Raw genomic sequence first — 23,783 nt, 5'->3', positions numbered from 1 at the left:
TTACAGTCACTCTATCACCGTAAACATTGAATTTGGTGACGATTGGTCGGCGTTTACCCTGTTCAAACTTTCTTAAGCGGTGCGCCTGATCTATTTTAAAGTTTGAACTGGCGTTTTCTATGTTGGTAAGAACTGTTTGAATCGTTGTTGAGCGCGTGAATATAAGCCATTATTATAGCACTATTCTTTTTATATTTTTTATTTATAAATACTTTTATTTCGAGTAAATATGTTGAAAAAAATTCGTGTAATATATTTTCGTGACTAGTTCTCTTTGTTGCTGTACCAGTTTGATTAAAATCAACATTAAGGTAGCTTTCTATATCATGTGCACACAAAAGCAAAGTATTACATTGATGATTGGGTTGGGTTTGAACGATTAATATATCTGCTCCCATTGTAGACAAATTTAAAAAGAACATTTTGTTATCAATTATGAATCATAATTGACACACACTTTCACTACTGTTAGGTAACTGCTCATACACAACTAGCCCCTTGGTAATACCTTGATCGATGATAAAGAATTACTGTTAGGTAACTGCTCATACACAACTAACCCCTTGGTAATACCGTGATCGATGATAAAGAATTACTGTTTGGTAACTGCTCATACACAACTAACCCCTTGGTAATACCTTGATCGATGATAAAGAATTACTGTTTGGTAACTGCTCATACACAACTAACCCCTTGGTAATACCATCAACGATGATAAAGAATTACTGTTAGGTAACTGCTCATACACAACTAACCCCTTGGTAATACGGTCATCGATGATAAATCACTACTGTTAGGTAACTGCTCATACACAACTAACCCATTGGTAATACCTTGATCGAGGATAAAGAATTACTGTTAGGTTACTGCTCATACACAACTAACCCCTTGGTAATACCGTGATCGATGATAAAGAATTACTGTTTGGTAACTGCTCATACACAACTAACCCCTTGGTATTACCGTGATCGATGATAAAGAATTACTGTTAGGTAACTGCTCATACACAACTAACCCCTTGGTAATACCTTGATCGATGATAAGAATTACTGTTCGGTAACTGCTCATACACAAATAACCCCTTGGTAATACCGTCATCGATGATAAAGAATTACTGTTAGGTAACTGCTCATACACAACTAACCCCTTGATAATACCGTCATCGATGATAAAGAATTACTGTTAGGTAACTGCTCATACACAACTAGCCCCTTGGTAATATCGTCATCGATGATAAAAAATTACTGTTTGGTAACTGCTCATACACAAGTAACCCCTTGGTAATACCTTGATCGATGATTAAGAATTACTGTTAGGTAACTGCTCATACACAATTATAACCCCTTGGTAATACCATCATCGATGATAAAGAATTACTGTTAGGTAACTGCTCATACACAACTAACCCCTTGGTAATACCGTGATCGATGATAAAGAATTACTGTTTGGTAACTGCTCATACACAACTAACCCCTTGGTAATACCGTGATCGATGATAAAGAATTACTGTTTGGTAACTGCTCATACACAACTAACCCCTTGGTAATACCGTGATCGATGATAAAGAATTACTGTTTGGTAACTGCTCATACACAACTAACCCCTTGGTAATACCTTGATCGATGATAAAGAATTACTGTTTGGTAACTGCTCATACACAACTAACCCCTTGGTAATACCTTGATCGATGATAAAGAATTACTGTTAGGTAACTGTTCAAACACAACTAACCCCTTGGTAATACCGTCATCGATGATAAAGAATTACTGTTTGGTTACTGGTCATACACTTAATAACATCCACTTGTAGAACTAAGCCCTTTACAGAGGAAGGTGCCATATCAATCATTAAATTTGAAATGAAACGCACACCATTTTAAACATGATAAAAAAATCAAATTTATACCGCCTGAATAAAAGTTTGATAGAGAGTGAAAATAAAAGGATTCATGCATTTCTGAAAACTCAGGAATAAATTATTTTGGCTTATGTCTGAACTTGTATTGAACATTGAACTGTTTACACGATAGGTAATGCGACATTTCGAAATAGAATGTGCTATTAAGTTATTTTAAAAATAATTATAGAATATTTTCTCAATTAAGACCGTTATTACAATGACTTTGTTTTATTGTTTAACTGTATGAACAATTAATCCTGGACCGTCAATCAGACATTGGGCTAACGCCCTGACAAGATTAGTTTCTGATAATCGTCGCCTCAAAACACCTATTGAGATACTGTCATTCAAAAACGAATCGTCTTTTAAATCGGTATTATTGAATATCCCTTCCCATTTAATCACCCACTTAAACACTTTATCATTTTTAGCTTTAAACTCCTATTATAGGATTTCACCAATGTAAACCATCCATTTTATCTTTTAAATGACTAGATATTAACTCTGATTGAATCTAAATCTGATCGAGTGTTCTGCAGTCTGATTAATCACTAATACGAATATGTTCACTAACAAATTGAAATTAAACGCTAGCCTGTCAACACAATAGAAAATTGAAAAATAAACTTGGTTTGTAGTCATTGTTGGTTGAGCGAATTTGATGTTGCGAATACGGTGATATAATTAGTTGAGAAAAGTTTGTTATTAAGCCAGAGCAAACATGAAAAACATTATTGTACTATATTTGGTGTGTATGACCGCATAGCAACGGATTTATTAATTGAACTGACTACACATATTGCAAAAGTATTCCATTCAAATGTGTTACCCGATCAGTGCTGGTTAGGTCACTGAACTTTTGTCATGTTTTGGCCAAGATGAAACCGTTTTCATAATGAAAACCTTTTAGTATTTCAAATGTCAGTGTTTGAATTCTGATTAACATAACGAATATAAATCCAATAGATGAGAGAGTTCCTTTAAAGCTGCAGAGTTACCTTTCCTTAATTTTGTATTTTATAAGTTACCAATATATTTGTTGAGTAGTAACGTATGCAGATACTGCATACATTTAGATTGAACTTGCTGTGTATAGTGCAAAACTGTGTATTGGTTGTGGCTTTGTAAGGCGATACATAATAAAAGCAAATAAACATTGAGAATCATCATCATTATCATCATCATCATCAATCATCATCATCATCATCATCATCATCATCAGCAGCAGCAGCAGCAGCATCTATCAGCATATATGCTCCTTCTACTACAGTATAATATATCAAGCGATTTAGTTATTCAATAAGAACCTACACTGGGATTCCATGTTGAGGAATTAATCTGCTTGTTTAAACGATACGTAATTTGATAGTCGGTATCTCTTGGACTCCATGTAAATAAACAAGACAAAATATTAAACTTTTAGTATCATGATTCTTCTGTTTGGATAATAAGTTTCTTTATTCATTAAAGATCAGTATTTTATTGTACCATTTCATTTCTTTCTTAATTACCTACGACATTCTAGATATTGAGGATATTTTATTCGTATCAGTGAAGAAAAAAGACGATTCCTACATAAGGAGAAGTACTATTGACTGCCTTTTGCTCTTGAATATGATTTTGATATTTACACAAAAATAGGTATCATAGTATATGAATAAATATATGGCCGATGCTGGGGAAAGTAAGTTTGACCTTGTTCCCTGATTCAAAAATTATTACTGATTACTTTTAGTATCTATATTTGCAAGTATCTCGTGGGAAAACTTATTTTTGAAAGAGGTATTGACAAGGAATATTTGGTGTTGGTTTAAAAATTAAAATTATCATTAAAATATTTTTTATTAAGCATATAATTATACATCAATATCAACATTTACGTGTGCACTAGGCGAATCAGACTGTACCGCTCGAAAGGAACCCAATACCTTATTTTTTTGTATTTTGGCACGTTTGGAAATCCATTGTGTTACAATTTTTGCATAACTGCGATCAAATTTCGGTTAATTAAGATATGCGCGATTCTTTAATATTGGAAATTGTTTGCAAACAGCAATGTCAAACCTTTTAAAACGTTTTAAATGCTTATTATATCATGTCTGTCTCATTTTACCTCCATGAACAGTGCACGTATATTTATGTGCGAGAGTCATTCATAATACGAACTCTTTCTGATAACATTTTTGTAATAAGGTTATTTTAATACATTTAAAACACTTCGAATAAAGACCTTTATAATGTTTGAACACTTTACGTAGCATAGTCATGAGTGGAGTGTTATTATGATTGCGGTACGACACATTTCGATCAGTAAAATGGTTAGCCCGTCTAGGTGGTCCCATATGACAGTGCTTTAAATAGCAAGCTTTAGTGGCAACACCACAATCAGACTGAAACTTATCAGGGTCCGGCGCGTATTGGTGTTTTTTCAGTAGACGTCGTAAAATATAAGGTAACTCCCTCCAAGACAACTCGACCAACCTGACTTTAAAAGTTAAATGAGTCGGAGGTTCGGTCAGTGTGTTTTATTTAATAACAAATTATGGGCTTTGCCCTAAATAATCATGTTATGTGTTAAAATAACTTTATTATTGTATTACTTTTTCCCCTTTGGACGAAAAGCGGAAACACGTTTTCAAAACTTCCTTCTTATATTATTAAGTACCCATGTACTATTATGGTAATATTTTAACACAACTGTAAGAAAATTAGCAAACGTATTTATTTATTGTAATTTTAATGATGGTTAAACAAAAAAACGGTAATACAGAATAGTGTTGTAGGTCAACGTTTAACTGAATAACGATATAAGCATGTGTATATTCACAAATAAGTATCACTCAGTGCAGTATAAAATGTATTAATAGTGAAGAGTAAAAGCCACTAACCTTTCTAAATTACTCTCTCTGAAAATCAATAGCTTATTATGATTTTGCGTTATAGAAATGTACAACATCGAATGGTTTCTGAGGAATGTTTTTTTTTGTCATCACACTCTTTTTTCTGTCAAATGTTCTCTACATCAGTGTTTCAAATTGTGTACAGCTGTACTCATACCACCGCCCAATGTTCAAGTTTGGAGTAATTCTTAAGCATTTCTGTTTGACGACCCAGCTGTAGACTGTCATCAGTGATTTTGACATATTATTTAAAACTAAAGCAAATCTGTATAATGGGCATAATTCTGTAGTATTTCTACTTTAAGATGCAGGCTTGCCAATAAAACTTATATAAACGATGTAGGCAAACTCTTTTCGCATTAATATTTTTATTTTAACGGAAATTATCACTTTATAAGTTACAACTATCGATTTTGTTGCATAAATAAAATAAAATGACTTGAGATCAATGATTTTTTAATTGCTTTACTGTTTTCAATATTCACTTGCATCATGCCAAATGAATGATAGTCTGCACATAAACGTGACATATTCAGACAATGGATGAATTTAAGTGTTACCTCTAGTAAATGTTTAATGATAGGACATATCTAAAAGGATTACCATTCAGTTATTAAATGTAAACTAATATACGAAATTGGACGCAAATTTACTGAATATTTGTAGAATATTTTATTAGCAAAAGGTCCATTAATGATATTGAATTTAAAAATCAAACTAAAAATGTAGGTTATGGATATCTTTGAAACTTAGTTATATTCCTAGAATTCTACTGGCACTGTTTTGAATTTAAGTTTCACCATGGAAGAGAAAATTTAACATAATGTAACATCTGTGACGTCTTAACGTGATTGAGAGAAATTAAAACAAAGTTTTATTTGTGACGTATTAACGTGAGCGAGGAACAATATGAAAACGTTACAGTTTCGTCAGTGTCTCTGACTCGTCTTATAGTGATGGATAACAATTAAGGGCCGGCCACATTTCAAAAGTGGTGGCGGAAGGTCACAAACTAAAATGTTTTAAAAATTCGTGTTTTTTTTACTTTTGAAAAGAATCATTTTGGGAGTGTAACATACATTCCTGGTGACATGTTTTGAGGTAGTAAGGAGTTAAACAATTTTACAAAAGAAGATTTTATCAAATTTTGGATCATAAAGCATTCACATTATTTCGGAAAAGTTTGTCAACTTATTACTTTGTTTGTGTTTCAAAATGCTGCAGACTACCTATTTAACAATGTTTTGAGTGTTCTTGATCCTATCTTGTCAAATATAAAAGTAATTGAAAGGATAATGAAAAATAGTGGATGAAATTCATATCCTGGGTACAAATATGTAATTATCGTTTTTTTAAATAGCTGCAATCAACACATAGCCTCAAGACATTGCGTCTTGCCGTGGTAGAGAGCAATTAAAATCAAGTTATATATGTGGCGTCTTACCGTGATAGAATGCAATTCATATATATAGGATATAGTCATTTATACAAGATTTTATTAAATGAGTTCATGAAATTTGTTAGTAAGCGAGCCTCGTTAGCCATTTGTCTCACGGAAGTCCTACAGCTTCATTATTGAGGTAAGTATTTGTTGGCGTTTAAACCATTTTGTTTACAAACAATGGAGAAGGATATCTAGGTCGCGTATGATTAGTCCAACCAGTAGAAATATCTGTTACGTTATATTTCACATGTGTAAGATAAAAATATCCGTAATGGGTATATTGCACCGAAAACAAGGGTAAGCATGTGATAAAAAGTTATATACGTTTTGCCTTACCGTGATAGAGATCAATTAACGGAACGTTATATATTTGAACTCTTATCATGATTGAGAGCAATTAACATAACGTTATGCTTGTGTGGTCTTACCCTGATTGAGAACAATTAACAGAAAGTTATATATGTGACGTCTTACATTGGTTGAGAACAATTAACCTATATTTATATCCGTGACGTCTTACCGTAATAGAGAGCAATCAGCAGAACGTTATATTTGTGACATCGTATCGTGATTGAGAGCAATTAACATAAAGTTATGCTTGTGTGGTTCTACCCTGATTGAGAGCAATTAACAGAAAGTTATATATGTGACGTCTTACCTTGGTGATTGAGAGCAATTAACAGAAAATTATAATTTTGCTTCTTACCGTGTTTGGGAGCAATTAACCCAATGTTTATTTCTATGACGTCTTACCGAAGTCAAGAGCAATTAACCAAATGTTTATATATATGACGTCTTACCGTGATTGAGAGCAATTAACGGACGTTAAACCTTTGGCAGTTTACCGTGATTGAGAGCAATTAACAAAAAGTTATATTTATTAAGTCACACCGTGGTTGAGAGATCAATTAACCTTATGTTTTTATATTTAACGTCTTACCGTGGTAGAGAACAATTAACAGAACGTTATTTTTGTGACGTCTTACCGTAATAGAAAACAATTAATATAAAGTAGTATATGTGACGTCTTACCGTTTTATAGAGCAACAAACCTAATGTTTATATCTGTGACGTCTTACCATGTTTAACGCTTAGTGACTCCGAATATTTTTGAGTTTTAAAAGGTGTAGAGAATGAATTTGGTTGAATAACATTTTGTTTATTCTGTTTATCCTTCAAATATCAAGAGAAGTATAGCGTATACACATACACAAGTATATACAATACAATACAAAGTATAGACATAGAATAATAACAACAACAACAATCAAACACACACGTTATGGACACGTATAAAGCATAAGGTTATTTACAATCTACACAAACAATACATTGACTCTGTCATTTGACAGCAACTGACGCTTCTCGTTAGTTTGAATTAATGTCTGTTTACCATTGTGTTGTGGTTACAATGGTATTTATTGTCAATTTATATTTCTTGCAAATTTTGACACACCAATAAAGCATTAGAATCGACATTCATCAGTGATGTCGAGGTCGGTGATGGTTCAGATTTAATAACATCAAGCGTCTAAATTGTTCTCCACCTAACTTGCTTGTTCAGCAATTTATAATTTTGATTTAAGATATAACTTATGAGCAAACAATACAATTCCGATGACACACCCAGAGTCATCAACAATTGAATTACCTTCTATTGCATAAAAGGTGGCTTAGGTAATTTTATATATCAAGCATTTTTGTTAAGAAATTCTTATGTAAATAACATCGTTTAGATCAAGTATTATCACATTTGTAAATAACCTCCCATAACTTTGTATTACTTTTTATTATATACCGCACAGTTTGAATCTGATATGTATCTCATTTTCTATACCTTCTTGTATGTTCTTTATTTTAACTCACTTATAATTTTCTCTTTTCCTATATTTAGGCCATGTAACGTTGTGACCGTACTAACTTATTATATATATATGCTAATATGTATTATATTTTGTCCAGGAACTGTTACGTAACATGTTAACATCAATAAATATTTCTATCTGACTATTTATCTGTCTATCTGTCTTTCTGTCTGTCTGTCTGTCTGTCTGTCTGTTTTTCTGTCTGTATGTCTGTCCGTCCGTCCGCCCGGCTGTCGTTCCGTCTGCCCGTCTGTTGTCTGTCTGTCTGTCTGTCGGTCGGTCGGTCGCGATCGGTTGATCGGTCGGTCGCGGTCGTTTGATCGGTCGGTCTTAGGTTCGATAAGATGACGAACATCATTATGCATCAAAGTTAAGCAAATGACTTGATATACCAACACAAGGCTTGGGCTTAAATGTAACTGAACAAAAGACATACACCGTACAACCACAACAAACATATTACTCATGTTTAAGCATTATTGGTAAAAACATAATTAAATAGCCGCCCTGGAATGATCAGTGAAACAACAGTTCACTGGAACACACAAGTGCATTATGTTGATATATACACAGCCTACAACTCGTCCTTATATTTCTCAATTATTAGAAATTCAATTAACATTATAAGCCTTATCGCAGCCAGCCTCAACGTTTAAACAATGATGACTAAAGTGCTTAATATATAAACTAATGAAACGTATAATACTGAACAACCGGACACATACATAACTTGTTAACAATTGAATCACAATGCGGATTTGCAGTTTATAGGAAAACGGTCGTTCCGCGACTCTAGTCTTGTAATTGAAGATAACTTTTTACAAAATGTTGAAACTGTTCCTGAAACAATTACAAAAAAACTTATTATCTAGTGAATAACAATAGGTTTGAAGTGTATTTTGTTCCTTCTTGCAATGCTATTTATATAGTGCATTTTAAAAACTTTCTGAAAGGAAACTTACAATTTACCGCCTCATTTTATGTTTTAAACATAACAATTATAGTTTTGTAAAACGATGATTTATAGATCATCAAAAGATATTGATATCCTAGTTAGAACTCAGGACGATAAGATATTTTAGCTTTACTGAACCCTATCAAATAGTAAGGATACATGTATTAAGACCACGACCTTGCACTATAAGATTAAAACATATAATAAGTGTTTCCATAACAAACATGCCGTCTAATTGGGCGACAATTCTCGTAAACACTGTTAAATTTTATGAATATTATCGATTTCATTCTACGTATAAGCTGTGTTAATAATTAGAAATGCAGACCAACGGCTGTTTCGAGATAAAAATTAAAAGTTGTATTTGATACAAATGCAATTAGTTTGTGGAGCAATAATCACTTGTTATTTACTTATTAACTTATGTGTAATGTTTTGGATTTAATTACGGTGCATCTCAACTTCTTAAAAAGAGATAACCAATTACTAGGTCATAAAATGAATGTAAATGGATACTCATAATACACAATGATCGAGTATTGACTTAATTTTGCGACTGTGCCTTTTCAAAGGCAGAAATGTCATCATTTTAAAATTCAGACAGATTGCGGGTTGAATTAAACTTGAAAACTAAGAATTGTCATAATAAATCAAATTCATTTCGCTTGTGGAGCATTCATTATAAAGCAATTAATTGTATTTGATGTCATTACGGTTAACGCTAGCACATAATTAAAGCAATTATATCAGGCCTTTACTTGAATGCAAATTGAACAGATTGAAACCTCAAATACAAAAAAACTAGTGCCATTCCAACGAAAGATATGGACGAGTAGTGTAAATTAAAGTTTTAAAACTATACTGAATACATTTCTGAAGCAGAAGCCAACAATTGTCACGATGCCGCTGTTAAAAGGGCACTTGTTTCAAAATATAACACTTTTATGTAGTTTGACCCCAGACAGGACGCGACTGATTAGATGTAAAATAATCGTTTAATCGTTCAAAGTTTGTTTTCTTTTGAACACTGCACTATATTTTGTCATTTTTTCATCGGTGCTTAACATCCGTTCTTCCGGCACGACAGTCTTAAAATGTCAGAAATACTATTTGCATTATACATCTTTTATGGTTATTGCCGGAGCTTGAGAGGGTTAGGGTGGATACATGAACTCATTCTACTCTGTGTAAGGCTTGATATTTGGTCTTCAACTAATTAAAAGCCGTACGTTTGTGGCTATTTTTACCATTTATATCCGCAATTTTTGGTTGTAAAATCCTACAATCTCACTGAATCTGCACAGACAAAAGTAACGCATATTCATATCGATGGTTCAAAATATATGACGGCCGGATTCAGTTAATCCATGGACTTAAATACTAAATCTCATTTTTTAGCGTTATATCATGTAATTTACATATTCAAAATTTTCAAGCAACCACCTTTTAAATGACATCATACTTGTATTTGTCACCAGCAATAAAAAACACCTTATATCTACAGCTCAATGAGAGGAGTTTGATTAGATTGGATGCCTTAACAGCAATTAAATAGTTCTATCTGTTTATGTACTTAAACTATTTATAGTTGTACCAACTACATTTCTAACCATACAGCCTGGTATATATATATATTATTGTTCGTTACATGTCTATATACAACACAGTTTGTATTATTCATGTTGATGACCTCAAAACACATATTTATAACATAACTTACGGCGCAGGAGTGATATAACCCCATGCAATATTTTTCATATATAACTAGTGTAATAACTATGCAAATTAGGTAACCGCATCACAAAAAAATGTATTCATACGCGCTGTCAAAAAACGTAAACAAACATCAGAAACAATGTTTCAAAATAAATCATGTCGGTCTCAACAAACTCAGCTCCACGATGAAACGAATGGTGAAGAAGGCTGGGCTTTATCCAAACAAACGACCCCCTGATCACAGCGCCAAAAAATACCTCGTCCAGGAATTGAATCATGAATGACAACACTGTTCCTGCAAACCATATTATGCAAATATCGGGACACAAGAACATTGCATCTTTAAACAACCATAGCCACACAAATCCAAATCAACACAAGGAAATATCCAACATCCTGTACTCCAGTGAAAATACATGCACAATGCGCATTCTATACACACTTTGCAAGCAATGCTCAAGTTCACACAGTTACTGATTCCACATGAAATCTCACTTTATCTGTTGGAATTTACAACATATTTGGTGCTCCAATTCTCGGAGGTAAAACTCATTATGAATAAAGGCAACCCAATCCATTGATACATAAAAAATAAAATGATTATGTAAACAAACAAAGTAATTCTAAGTATAATTCCACCGGATTCATACATAAACTGTGAACGTTTCTGTCGGAGCAGAAATGCAAAACTCGAAAGATTACGATGCAGACATTCAAATACAACCACCTGACATATTTCACCAAAGCCCAGTCATGGTTTCAGACTACGTTTCAGGCATAGATATTGCATCATGGTACAACCAGGAGCTATTGCAGAATCAATCAAAAACAAAATTCAATTTACGTCCGTATGCTGTCGAAAAATTTTTAATATGACAACGTGGAAGAATTTGAAATTCTAACGAAAAGCGTCTTATACAGGCGAAACTGGATGGCTCGATATTATAGGGACCGGCCAAAATACTTCGAGCTTCGAGAATATCGGGCCAAGCGAGTTTGCTTACAGAATGTTTTTTAGTATTCGTTGCAATAAGTCTTGTTTACCTCGTTTATTATTGGCTACGCTATCTCCGCAAGAGAAGAGTATTTATTGGACATAGTTATTCATCGTACAGTTCGTAACATGATTTATTCGAGACTTAGAAAATATCGTTTGATTTTTTTATTTGTATCAATATACATTTATGCGAAAACAACAAACAAGCAATTTTAAACATGTTTCTGTCGCCATGTCATTTATGTTCATTTTATATACCTCATTTGCCATATATTATGGTACGAAAGAATAACGTTGTTTGACTTTGACTTGACAAGACCGTAAGTAACTCAAACATAGCTTATATGTTATATCAAAATGCATTGAAATTTATACATGCATAACAATTAGAGACGAACTTAAAGTGATGACGTTTTTATTCAAATTGTTTAACCATTTAAATTTGATTATAATAAAAGCAAAATTTTTTTATCGATTAGCGCCTTGTGCTAAATGAAGCCAAGCAAACAAATCAAAGTGTGGGATTCTTACCTGAACCCGCGAAAAGGACATCGACCCAAGCAAATAAAACAAATTGTGAAATTCTTACTTAGGACCGCGAAAATGACATCGAGCGTGTAGAAATATCGACCCTCAAGATATCGAGCCATCCGATCGAACTTTATATGAACAAAGAGTAAAAAACATCGGCCCTTTTAATCTGGTTCGAGCCAACGAGGATATCGAGCCATGAGATATCGAGCCAACGAGTTTCGACTGTATATGAAGTGTTATGGACTGGCATTGTTTCTGTACTGATAACGGTCTAAATGATCGTTTCAGCAAAATAGCATTAAAAAGAGTGGGGATAATGTACGAGTATATGATCTAAAAAGGTAGTTGAAACACACTTAAATGATCGCAGAGTAATGATTCAAAAGGCTGCAGCTTAGACGTTTCAGCAAAAGTAACATATTTTTTATTATTTGCAGAAACTAACGAGTTTTACGATTAATTGGCTCTGCTCGTGAACAAGTTGCATTGGGACAGGTATGGAACTTTGTTGGTATTTGTTTATTTGTGTTGCTGTTTTTTTGTTATTGTTGTTGTTGTTTATGATGTTTGATGTTGTTGTTGATATTTTTGTTATGGTTTTGATGGTCTTTAATCATGAGCATTGACACAAATAGTTTACGTGTAGCGTAAATCAATGATATCGCCTTTAATTATTTAGAATAAGAATAAGAAAACAAAACATTTAGCCCTTATATCTTATTTGCTACAAGCAATTCATAAGAATTTTTGTCACATCAATAGTATAATTAATGCGAAATACGATATAACGCTTATTTATTTCAGGTCAAACTTTGTGACTAAAAATGGCCAGCGGGGAGGTAAAATATGGGTATGTATATTTGCGTGCATTTAACATTACCATATTACAGGATGTTTTCACGGTGTGTAAAACACCCCCTGTTCAATCAAGGCCCGCATTGAATGCTTAACAAACTCAACCAGGTCATGCACGATTATGGATTTTTCTTAAAGGTGAAGGCTCCTTATTATTTCACCAGAGATCGATAGCCGTGATAGTGTCTTATTGTTTTGAATGAAAATCAACATCCATTAATTTGTCTGAAAGGATGCTCGTTAAATAGAGAAATTTGACGACGTCAAGTTCTGGTATAATGATCTTTAGAAAACCGCTTGATAAAAAAATGCAAGTTACAACCCTAGAAAGCTTCCCCGGGGACCAAAGCTTTACGGAAATAGACTCTATAGGCTATGTAGAACAAAACAAATAACATTTTGACTTTTTTAAATTCATGAACACGTTCAACAAAAGAAGAAATCGTGTTATACAGGTGGTAGAAAGCGCAAGGTAATCTCCCCTGAACTGTTTAAACTTGAAAAAGGACTCGGTGCTTGCCTAAGACAGAGCCCGATAGTGAGCACAATACTGACACTGAAAGTGTAACGAGCCTCACTTGTTCCATCAATACTAAAAGTGACTTTTGTGAAAACAATGTCATTTCTCCAACCAGCAACACGCCCTCCCTCAGCACACAATGTCTCAACAGCAGCTATTATTTCAGCTATCGCAGGGGTCTATCATCGTGTCAACCCAAAACCAGCCAAACCATGTTTCAATACTCTTCAGTCCATCCAGTCACAAATCAATATCTACTAAAATGCTTTGTTTTACCTGCTATATAATTTTGACTAAGATAATCGTGAACTGTTAAATTATATACACAGTATTCCTTCTTTCACTTTTCAAGTCTCCGAAACACTATTTATTATATCAGGTGATTTACCTTAAATCGTACATTGCAATAACGTTACCGGAATTATGTTCCAGTAGTTTAATCCATATCATCAACCAGCTTTGAGTGTACATGTACTGGACTTGCCCCATCTTTTATTGGAATCTGTTTAAAAAACACGACAGTGTTATATTACTGCGGTATGGATAACTTTAATTTACAAAAACTGCATAAATATATTAACAACATTTGTATAAATAGTGTTTAAACCAAATAGAGACATTTCTATTTACAGCTGAATAAAATCATTTGTGGTACCTCTCCGAATGCCTTCGCCTATCATGCCTATACAAGCTAGGTAAAATATCTCATAGCCCGAAGGAACTGTTCATAACCCTTATTGCTCCATTCGCCGCTGAAACAGTTTAAAATGTACAATATGTTCAGTGGTAGTTTATACGTAGTATTATGACGGTTGTTTTTTTCCTTTCAGGGAAATTAAGAGGAAGCGTCAGTAAGTATTTTGTTGTTTTTCTTCAAATGAATACACTCATTAAATCATAACCTTGTTCATGTATTTCTTAACTTTTTAACGGTTATGACAGTCAATGATGCAAACTAGGCTGTGTTGTGTCCACTGTATGTTTGTAGTATTAAGATTCATTATACACCATAAATCCACACGCAATACATACCGCAATATACGGTAGACCGTATTCCACTCCAGTGCAATACGACCTTATTTCACTCTTGTGACGTCACGTCATAACAAGTATCGTTGCACGATGTTACAATGACGTCATAAAACAAAATAGTGCGTCGTTAAAGTGACATTTATTATCAAACAATGAGGCTTTAAAGTGATCTTACCAGTAATGCATGAAATAAAATATTATTAATACAGCGTTTTGATCCGGAATGTCGTATTCGGCTCTCGTTGACTGTTGCATATTTGGTTTACTTGGCTAGCGCCTCTTGAAACCCGAATCTGCAAAATCAACGAGAGAGGAATACAACCTCCCGGATCGACACGCAGTGTTGATAACCCTATTCTATCCAATATGGTTAGGACGGAAAACTTATTATTTGTATTGCCAATGCACATGTAGTCTATCCTGTTAATTACACGCACTTGTCTAACATAACATCTTATGAAACACAAGGCTATTGCTAGTTTTTCCTCAAATAATCACTTGAATATATCTAAACGAAGTTTATGTATGTTCCGTCTTCGAAGATCATGCAAAGAACATAGGTTTGGGTACCTCTTTGTCTGTTCCGTAAGCTAAATAAATCGCGTAATTCATAATTCCTATTCGAGAGTAAATAAGTAAAATTAAATATATTAAGAAAAACAGTAAAACTAAAAAGACGAACTCAATTAATTTTAAAAACTGGAAGATTAATCTAACATGGAGCAGGAACATAAAAGGTTAATAATATTATTTTTAACAAAAAAGCGTCTAAGGTTGCACCATGTTAAATATCCCTGTTATACCTAGAGTTTAAACTATATTTCGTCTCAGATAAATGATAAATTAAAGGTTCCCGTAGTAATTAATATATAGAGCATCTTTCCGATATGACACTTTTCTTCATTTTTCAGGTTTAGGATAAATGAAGCCGAAAAGTAAGTTTTTTGTTTGCTTCAAATTTAGAACGTTGAATTTATCTTTACTTGCTTTCTTAATTATTATCAATGAATATGGAACGACTACAATCAAATAGAAAGAAAATTAAAATTGAGCTCATTGTTATATATTAGGGCTTTTTTGTTCTTTGCTTTGAAACACACTTGAAAATAGATATAAAGTGTTGATCGTGGTGATACCTGCTTTGCGAACTTTGAATATATGGTAAATTCGTTGTCAGTGATATATGATATTTAATCTGATATATTTATTCATACATTATGTACACATGTTTGGATAAGAAATATGGTATTAATGTATATCCTACTGTCAACTTCATCAACCGTACGTCAACTATATCAAAACGTGTAAATGCCATGCATTTAAAAGTCATCCAAATCGGACCCGGAATTATCAATCATTTTTGTTTTGAATTTTTTTTACATGTAATATTTAACCAGGTATTAAATGTCATGATCATGCCATGTTCTTTGGAAAGCTTTTATTAATAAGTACTTTCCACGAGGACATCCGTTTAAACCTTTTGTCCTTTTTAAGCTATTTACATTGTGTGCTACAGGTATGGAGACAATGTCAGATAACGAATTATTTCGTTAACGTAATTAGAAAGCAAAAGCAGAACTATATGAGGGATGTTCAAGTGATCGCCATCCTTCTTTATAACTTATATCATATCTTATAATATTTATATAATATCATAATAATATTGGAAATAATACAGACCGATATGTTCTTGTGTAATTTTCAATTGTTTGGCATAAAAACAACAAGAAAACAATTTTGCGCAGGGCGGCACGTGCCACATACCATCATAATTATATCATTAATAATAAAAAAGAAATTTTAAAATAAATGCATGCCTATTAGCGAATCAAGTATAAGTCGGAACATAACCATACTTATGTTGATTGATAATAAAATTAATTCATTTTTTTTTTGCATTTCAAAATGGAAAATGTTAAAATGTAGACTTCTTCAATATACTAGTTGGTAACTGTACAATTCGGCACCAAATTATTCGGCACCTAGTCGACTCGGCGCCATAAAGCATAGTCAGTTCGGCACATATTTCCAATTATCTTTAACTCAACTTTTCTCTCGTTCAGTCGGTATATGGCTTGTTTGTTTAAACAAAACTGACTTTCTTAAATGATTTGATAATACAACATTGATAACATGTATATTTGCAGTAATAACAAATGCTTTCCAGGTTACTGCCATATGAACATCTGTTTTGTTTGTTATACAAACTATTTGTTTTGTTTTCTTTATCTTAATTTTACGTCTTAATTGTTTTCAGCAGTTCGGATTTTTACAATATATATATATATCCTAAAATGAACAAACTTAAACGTTGATATATATATAATTTTAATTTTAATTTATAATTTATATATATATATATATATATATATATATATCGTACTGGCCAATCAATTTATTATCGCCAAACACATTGCCTTATAGTATTATTTGACATACAACTCATCTAAATATGTTCTGAAATGCAGTGCGTTTGAACAGAACAGAGAGTACATTTAATAACATATGGCTTGCTAAATATTTAACTAAGAGCAAGTGACACCGTCCAGCAATATTTAAGTAGCACACGATATATTTGGCCATATCTTTGGCCAAAACTCCGATTTATATAAACTTATTGATCGACACGAAATCGTGCTTTTTCCCATTTAATATCCCTGATTGGTATTCTGCCTTAGCAATGCGTTAAAAATATTTCTTAATAATGTTTTTTCCATGCACACATTTCAGGGAATAGTTCATTATCTACATCTTGGTTGACATGTATCAAATGTTTGCATTTGCTGAGTATTCTATATAATTCCGGAATAAATCCTCAATTCAAGGATTTGAACGGGTTTTTTCAATGTACATAAACAGTGTATAAAATTACACACTGGTCATGCACTCGATTAAGGGAAATCATTTGCGCTGTTGAAATTATTCCAAACCTCGCAACCGTATAATTCTTTTGGAACGACTGTAGTCATATTGAAATGTTTCAAGGTTAGTGGTTAGTTCTATCATCTGATGCCCCGCAATCTGTGAGACCGGAGTATGGTTTTTAGAGTTTTCAGCACGCATCATAAATATTAGTATTAATGTCCATGTTCTTGTCGCAAAAAAACCCTCCAAGGTGCACGCTAAAATTGACTTTGTTTCATTAAATACCACTATGTTTGTCTTACTTGCATTTAATTGATATCGTTCTTTTAGTGAATTGGGGTTACAAAGTTCTAGGCCGCTTTTGTTTAAGTGAACCATGTCGTCGGTGTGCGTTGGACATCCTACACTGTCATCTAATATCAATAACGAGTGCCGTGATTTTTCATTCGTGTACATAAGGTTGTTTATGTAGTGGAGATACAAAATGGACTCCAGTATTGGCCCTGTTTCGGTCCTTGCTTTATCGGAAAGCATTCGGACACACATCCTTGCGATCGTAAAAAACTGTAAACCGTCTGGAACATATTGATGCAAACTTTAAAATGTATGACTTTGTAAACAGTATTGTAAAGTTAACACGATCAAAGTTCTGGTGGACATCCAGTGAGCAGGTATACAGTTTACTGTTGTTCTCACTTGCAAAATATATGCTTTCACGAACGAGAAATTATGTCATGATAATCAACTAAAATGATTTTGAAAGCCGCCTTGAAGATTGGTGTGCGTGAGCTTCTCTGCATCTTACATTTAAAAAACACAACCTTTTTATTTAGTTTCAAAATCGTAGAATAGCAAGATAACTGTGTTGATCATTTTACTTATCATTTCTGCCTTTGTATAGCGTAGTTATAATACTTCTTTTCATGTCAATAGGGCTAAGAGCAAATTTTATAATGTTATACAACAGATTATATCTTGTCGTCACCACTTGCTTTACCCTTTCTGCATGTTTTCAAACATTGTATTCGAAATATAAAAGTCGATGTATTTGCCAACAGGTAGATTTGATTTAATGCCGGTAAACCGTACTCTTCATCAAAATTTGGATTAATGTCGATTTTGCCTAGTCAGCAAAATGTTTTTCCAACCCTTGTTTATATCTTGTGCGTTTTTACAAACAGTATCACCGAATTACATTTTAAACACAATTTTGTTAGTCGCTGGCTTCCGATGTATGTTCATCAAACGCCAAAACTCTTTATTCTCCATTTCCGCCGCCTCGTAAATTCCTCTTCTAATTCTTTAATATACTTTTTGAGTGTTCTCTTTATTTTCTTCTAAATAGAGTTTTTAGCGTTTTTGTATGCTGTGTATGTACTTAATCGTTCCCTCTTGGTCGTTTTTTCATCTATCCATTGTTTCCTTTCAATTTGCACGTCTTTATGTTAAGTCAATAACGTATTGTTCCATTATGGATTTAGGTACGGTTGACAGAATGGCTTTGGGATACACTTGGAAATCGTATGCAATGTTGTAACAAAGTTCAATACATATTATCAAGGTCGTCCATTGTCTTAACTGGCTGATTTGATACGTTATTTAAAAGCATGCATTTTTGCACACACTCACTGTACTGATCTGTGTTAAAATGTTTATGCTTTTACGATTTGTACAGTCTGGGTCAAACGTTTCGTGTTTGGTAGCTTGTATCTCTATATTTAAAATAAAAGGACGGCTAGATACATTAATACAATTATCGTTTTTTACAACATACAACGCGATTAACATGTTGACTTATTTTTGTCGTACTATAAACTAAATAAACACCATGATCCTGCATGAAGCTGAAATGCTTAGCATAAAGAAGGCACGTAAAGTACGTCAACCAAGTTGTGTATATGTCATTATTGATACCAATACATTGAACATACATTGATCAAATGTTCAGTCTCTGTGATACCAAAATTCAGTCAGTATGCTGAATAAGATATTTTTTTTTATAAATAAAACATTAAACAGTTGTAAGTTAACGAATATTAGTATCATTATTTTATTACGAAATACCGCATTTTGTCTGAGGCCCCTTCCTTGTGTAACCAATTTGATAATACCGTCCAGATGACAAATTTATATGACAAATATATGTAAGACGGAAAGTGGGCAGATCACTAGTATAAAATATGGGAAGACAGGTTGCGGGTAGATTTGGGAAGATGATAAATATATATTGGCAGATGGTATTCCTCCCGTAAAATCATCCCATAAACATTGTTTTTAAAGCTGAAGATTACAAACACTATATTGTGATATATAGTATACTGAACAATATATATACGCAATGGCGTTAACTATATGCAGCCTAGCCATCGGCGAAGGCATCATCCAGTAACACCGGTTTTAGGACGACTGCCCACTTTTACGTTTACATTTGTTCATTTTAAGATATTTTGATTCTTACTTTTAAACTAAAATTTAGGTGAGTAGAACGTGAACCCTGTGGGTAAAGTAATGATTAAAAGAATTTAATAACAAAAGTTAATTCGAAATATTAAACAATTCATAAATAATCATAATAGTAATATTGAAGTATTTTGAGTTAACTATTGAATAAACATGAAAGATTGTAAATTTGGATCTTGAGCTGATCTTCCCACGAGGCGTCAGTTTCTTCGTGTAGCTAAGACGAAGCATCAAATGGATCTGAAATAAATGGGTAAATACATAAAACAATGTTAAGCATATTTTGCTCCATATTACATTGGTTCGGATTTAGTTAGTGAATTAGAACAGAATTAAGCGATCATTTGGCAGTTAAAAACCTAAGTAGTAATAATGTAAAATGCTTTTTTTGTATTTTTCAATTTTAATGCATATTTTCTTATTTTAAAGCAATTATTCAATATATCGCTTTTGTATTAAAAACAGAGATGGTAACTATATGTTGGTTCATTACTTAAATTCACTAGTTTGTTTTTGTGACATTTATAATATTATTTTATTTTGATTAGTACGTAAAGAGTGATACCCCGTTCTGAATTTTCTAATGAGTCTATACATTGACCCTAATGACTTAGGAAAGGCTGAAGCGCTAATTTCCCCTTCGTCAATAGGTCTTGCAGCTCCAAGTCTATATCATTGTTCACTGTCCGGTTATGGAAAGACAAGCTGTGCTCAACACACAATCTGTATTTGGCTTTCATCTGTCTCGGCCTCTGCAGCAATGACATAAGCACTGCTGCGACCCGCTTTACCGTTCATCTGAATATGCCATCCTTAAATTCTATATACGATGGATGATTGGGAAGGCCTTAGACTGTTTATGATAACTTCCTTATTATTTCTGTCATTACTATTAAAGTTAAAATAAACTATGGTATACATCTTCTTATAAGCGTGCAGTTGAAACACAAAAATAGTTTGCATTATTCGCTGAATTATCAGTACACATAGCAACGCGCATACCAGGCGCACGTCAAGAATTATGTACTTTTCAACATTTAATAGAATGATTTCTACCGCATTTGAACACGTTTCCTTTTGCGTACGACTGCGCGAAATAGCCTGCTGTCGAACGTCATTTATGATGTCATTTCATGAAATGATGACGTTTTCGTTGTTTCCGGTGGAAAGATGTTAGAATTTTTAATGGCGTTGTCACTACCCGAAATTTCTAACCATGACTTCAACGTTCGACTTTGTGTTAAGGGTAGCCAATTAATTGTCCGTGTGAACTGACAAGACACCAAGTGAATCGCTGACGATGTTACAGAGTTCCATTACGACCAAGAAATGCAGAAGGGTGCTTGTTTTTAGGTGGCACCGACGGTTTCGGGAAGGAAGATGCTGTATAGAAGACGATGACCGGATAGTTACAACCGATATAACGTGGTTATGGGACTTAGACCCGGAGACGAAAGCCCAGTCCTGTATATGGAAAACCCCGGAAACCTCTTCCCGAATAAAGGCAAGAGGACATAAAAGCGGTAGGAAACACATGTTTATGTTTTTAATGATCAAGAAGGACATGCTCTTACAGCACCACGTTCCCGATGGCCAGACAGTGACCGCCAGTTACTATTCGAAGGTTAGCAGATTCACATTTTAGACATTATCTAAGCTATTAAAAAATGAATAAAAAGGTTAAAAATATTAAAATTTCAATGTTAATAAAAATATTCAAATGCACTGTTTTGGAGTTACCGTCACGATTCCAAGTTTGCCTTAAATTTATACCTTCAGGTTCTGAGGCGTGACTTGATGCACACATTGCCGAAGAAACGCCCAAATCACGACCCTGAGCGAATAATATTCTACCAAGCTAACGCTGCAGGACACAGAGCTTACTCAACCCTCCCCAAAATTCTTCAGCATCCGCCAACCAGTCCCGATCTTGCCCCAATGTATTTCAGAACTTTCCCGGAAACCAAGGCAGCATTACGAGGCGTGTAGTTTGAGGACGCCAGTGACCTTCGAATGTATACGCAAAATGTTGTTTCGTCATACGACAATGATTATGACTAACCTCTAACGTTATCATGACGTCGCTTGTTGTACTCTGGCGTTCTCCGGGTACGCCTTATTGTTTTATTGGTAATTGCTGTAACTTTTTTATTTTTCAACGTATTTACCTAGTATATATACATGGTGGACAAAATATAACAACCTTCAAAAATATATATGCTCTCCAATCATTTAGTGGTTTATTTTATTTTTCGAGCAATAGTCTAAGAACTTCCCGATCATTCCCCGTATTGGTACAAACATATTCATCTAAATTTATGGCACGCGATCGTAAGTTTGTAATGTTATGGCACTACATCAAATGTTCATTATAACAGACAATAAAGACAGACAAATATTTTCAAAATTATGGCAATGGTGGGGTCAGATTGAAGTGTTTTTTTATAATAAAAAATTACGCCTTGAAGTTAATTAAAATTTGTTTATCAATATTTGTTTAATCTAGCATATGCTAACATATAGCAAATATAATTTCGTTCAAACTTGAAGGTCTATTTTGCATACCTCTAAATCTACTTTGTTGTCGATTAATTCGAGTATTTTCCCCAGCACCTTCAATATTATTTAGAAAGTGGTCAGCCTATATATATATATATATATATATATATATATATATATATACAACTTATCTCATATATATATATATATATATATATATATATATATATATATATATATATATATATATATATATATATATATATATATATATATATATATATATATATATATATATATATATATACGTGCGGTTATTTTGCACATAGAATAATTACACCAGTTTTATATTGAAAAATAAAACAACTTCAGTTAAGGCAATTGGTGACGGGGACTAAATTAGGAGTAGTATAGGTAGCCCTCCGTAGTAAAATTTGCATAATTACATCATCAATTATAAATAGCCCTCCGTAATCAAATTTGCATAATGACATCATCATCTCATTTGCATATAGATGTATTGTAACACGACTGTGATCTTGACAACATCCTCATATTTGGCGGGAACCAGTGGACCAATGAAAATGCAATGGTCAGTTAGTCTTTTCGTTAAATATTTTGCTATATTATTTTGCTGCTCTTCATCATGAAAGGGTGCATATCAGCTCACGTTACTCAAAAACATTTGGTTTAGAATACCGACGCCTCTGTCTTTTTGAATAAGGACATCATGATGTTTTGTATTCGACAATGTTTCAACTATCCTGATAGAGTAAAACTAACATCAAATAAATTCGTTTTAGAAAAAGACATGAAGTCTAACATTGGTGTTTTAGGGTATGCCAAAACCCTTACAAACAAAGTCAGGGTGATTTGCAATAAGAAAAAAGATTTTGTTGTTTCAGCGTATCCAATAAAGTAGACAAAGCAAGCCTCCCTTTTTAGGGATAAGGTCCCTCTATGAGGATCCATAACTATCAAATATATTTTTACCTGTGACGGTGGTGGAGCACATGTTTGAACAAAATATTCTTTAAATAAAAGCTGACTTAATTCTATATACAGACAACCAATCAGAAATAGAATATTAGGCCAATGGGAGTGGGTTGCTGTGTATAAAACACAATATTTCAACAGTCACAAAAGTGTTGCCTCTTGTACGACAAAATGAAATTTCAATTGGGAAACTGTCGATACATTGAAGTAAAAGAGTGGAAAGGGGAGCTCAGGGTTGATCTTCGA

The 23,783-nt window shown here is 33.3% G+C and overlaps 1 protein-coding gene across 5 annotated transcripts in view; it reads left to right on the top strand.

The window, feature by feature from the left end:
• LOC128244671 (ezrin-like) overlaps positions 1-23,783 on the top strand; it is a 230,160-nt gene that overhangs the window by 50,185 nt on the left and 156,192 nt on the right. For 2 of the 5 annotated variants that reach the window (XM_052962700.1, XM_052962699.1), the window contains 6 exons: positions 12,748-12,805; positions 13,115-13,160; positions 14,516-14,536; positions 15,629-15,652; positions 21,396-21,666; positions 21,822-22,249. In XM_052962700.1, coding sequence (XP_052818660.1) covers positions 13,135-13,160; positions 14,516-14,536; positions 15,629-15,652; positions 21,396-21,666; positions 21,822-22,031 — 552 coding nt within the window. In that variant the 5' untranslated portion in view covers positions 12,748-12,805; positions 13,115-13,134 and the 3' untranslated portion in view covers positions 22,032-22,249. Of the gene's footprint in view, positions 1-12,747; positions 12,806-13,114; positions 13,161-14,515; positions 14,537-15,628; positions 15,653-21,395; positions 21,769-21,821; positions 22,250-23,783 lie in introns of those variants that run through there. The other 3 variants (XM_052962702.1, XM_052962701.1, XM_052962703.1) reach the window with 2 other exon arrangements.

This window comes from Mya arenaria, chromosome 8 (genome assembly GCF_026914265.1).
Source record: "Mya arenaria isolate MELC-2E11 chromosome 8, ASM2691426v1".
Taxonomy (NCBI): domain Eukaryota; kingdom Metazoa; phylum Mollusca; class Bivalvia; order Myida; family Myidae; genus Mya; species Mya arenaria.
The sequence above is the reverse complement of the archived record's forward strand: the minus strand, read 5'-3'. Positions and strand labels throughout refer to the sequence as shown.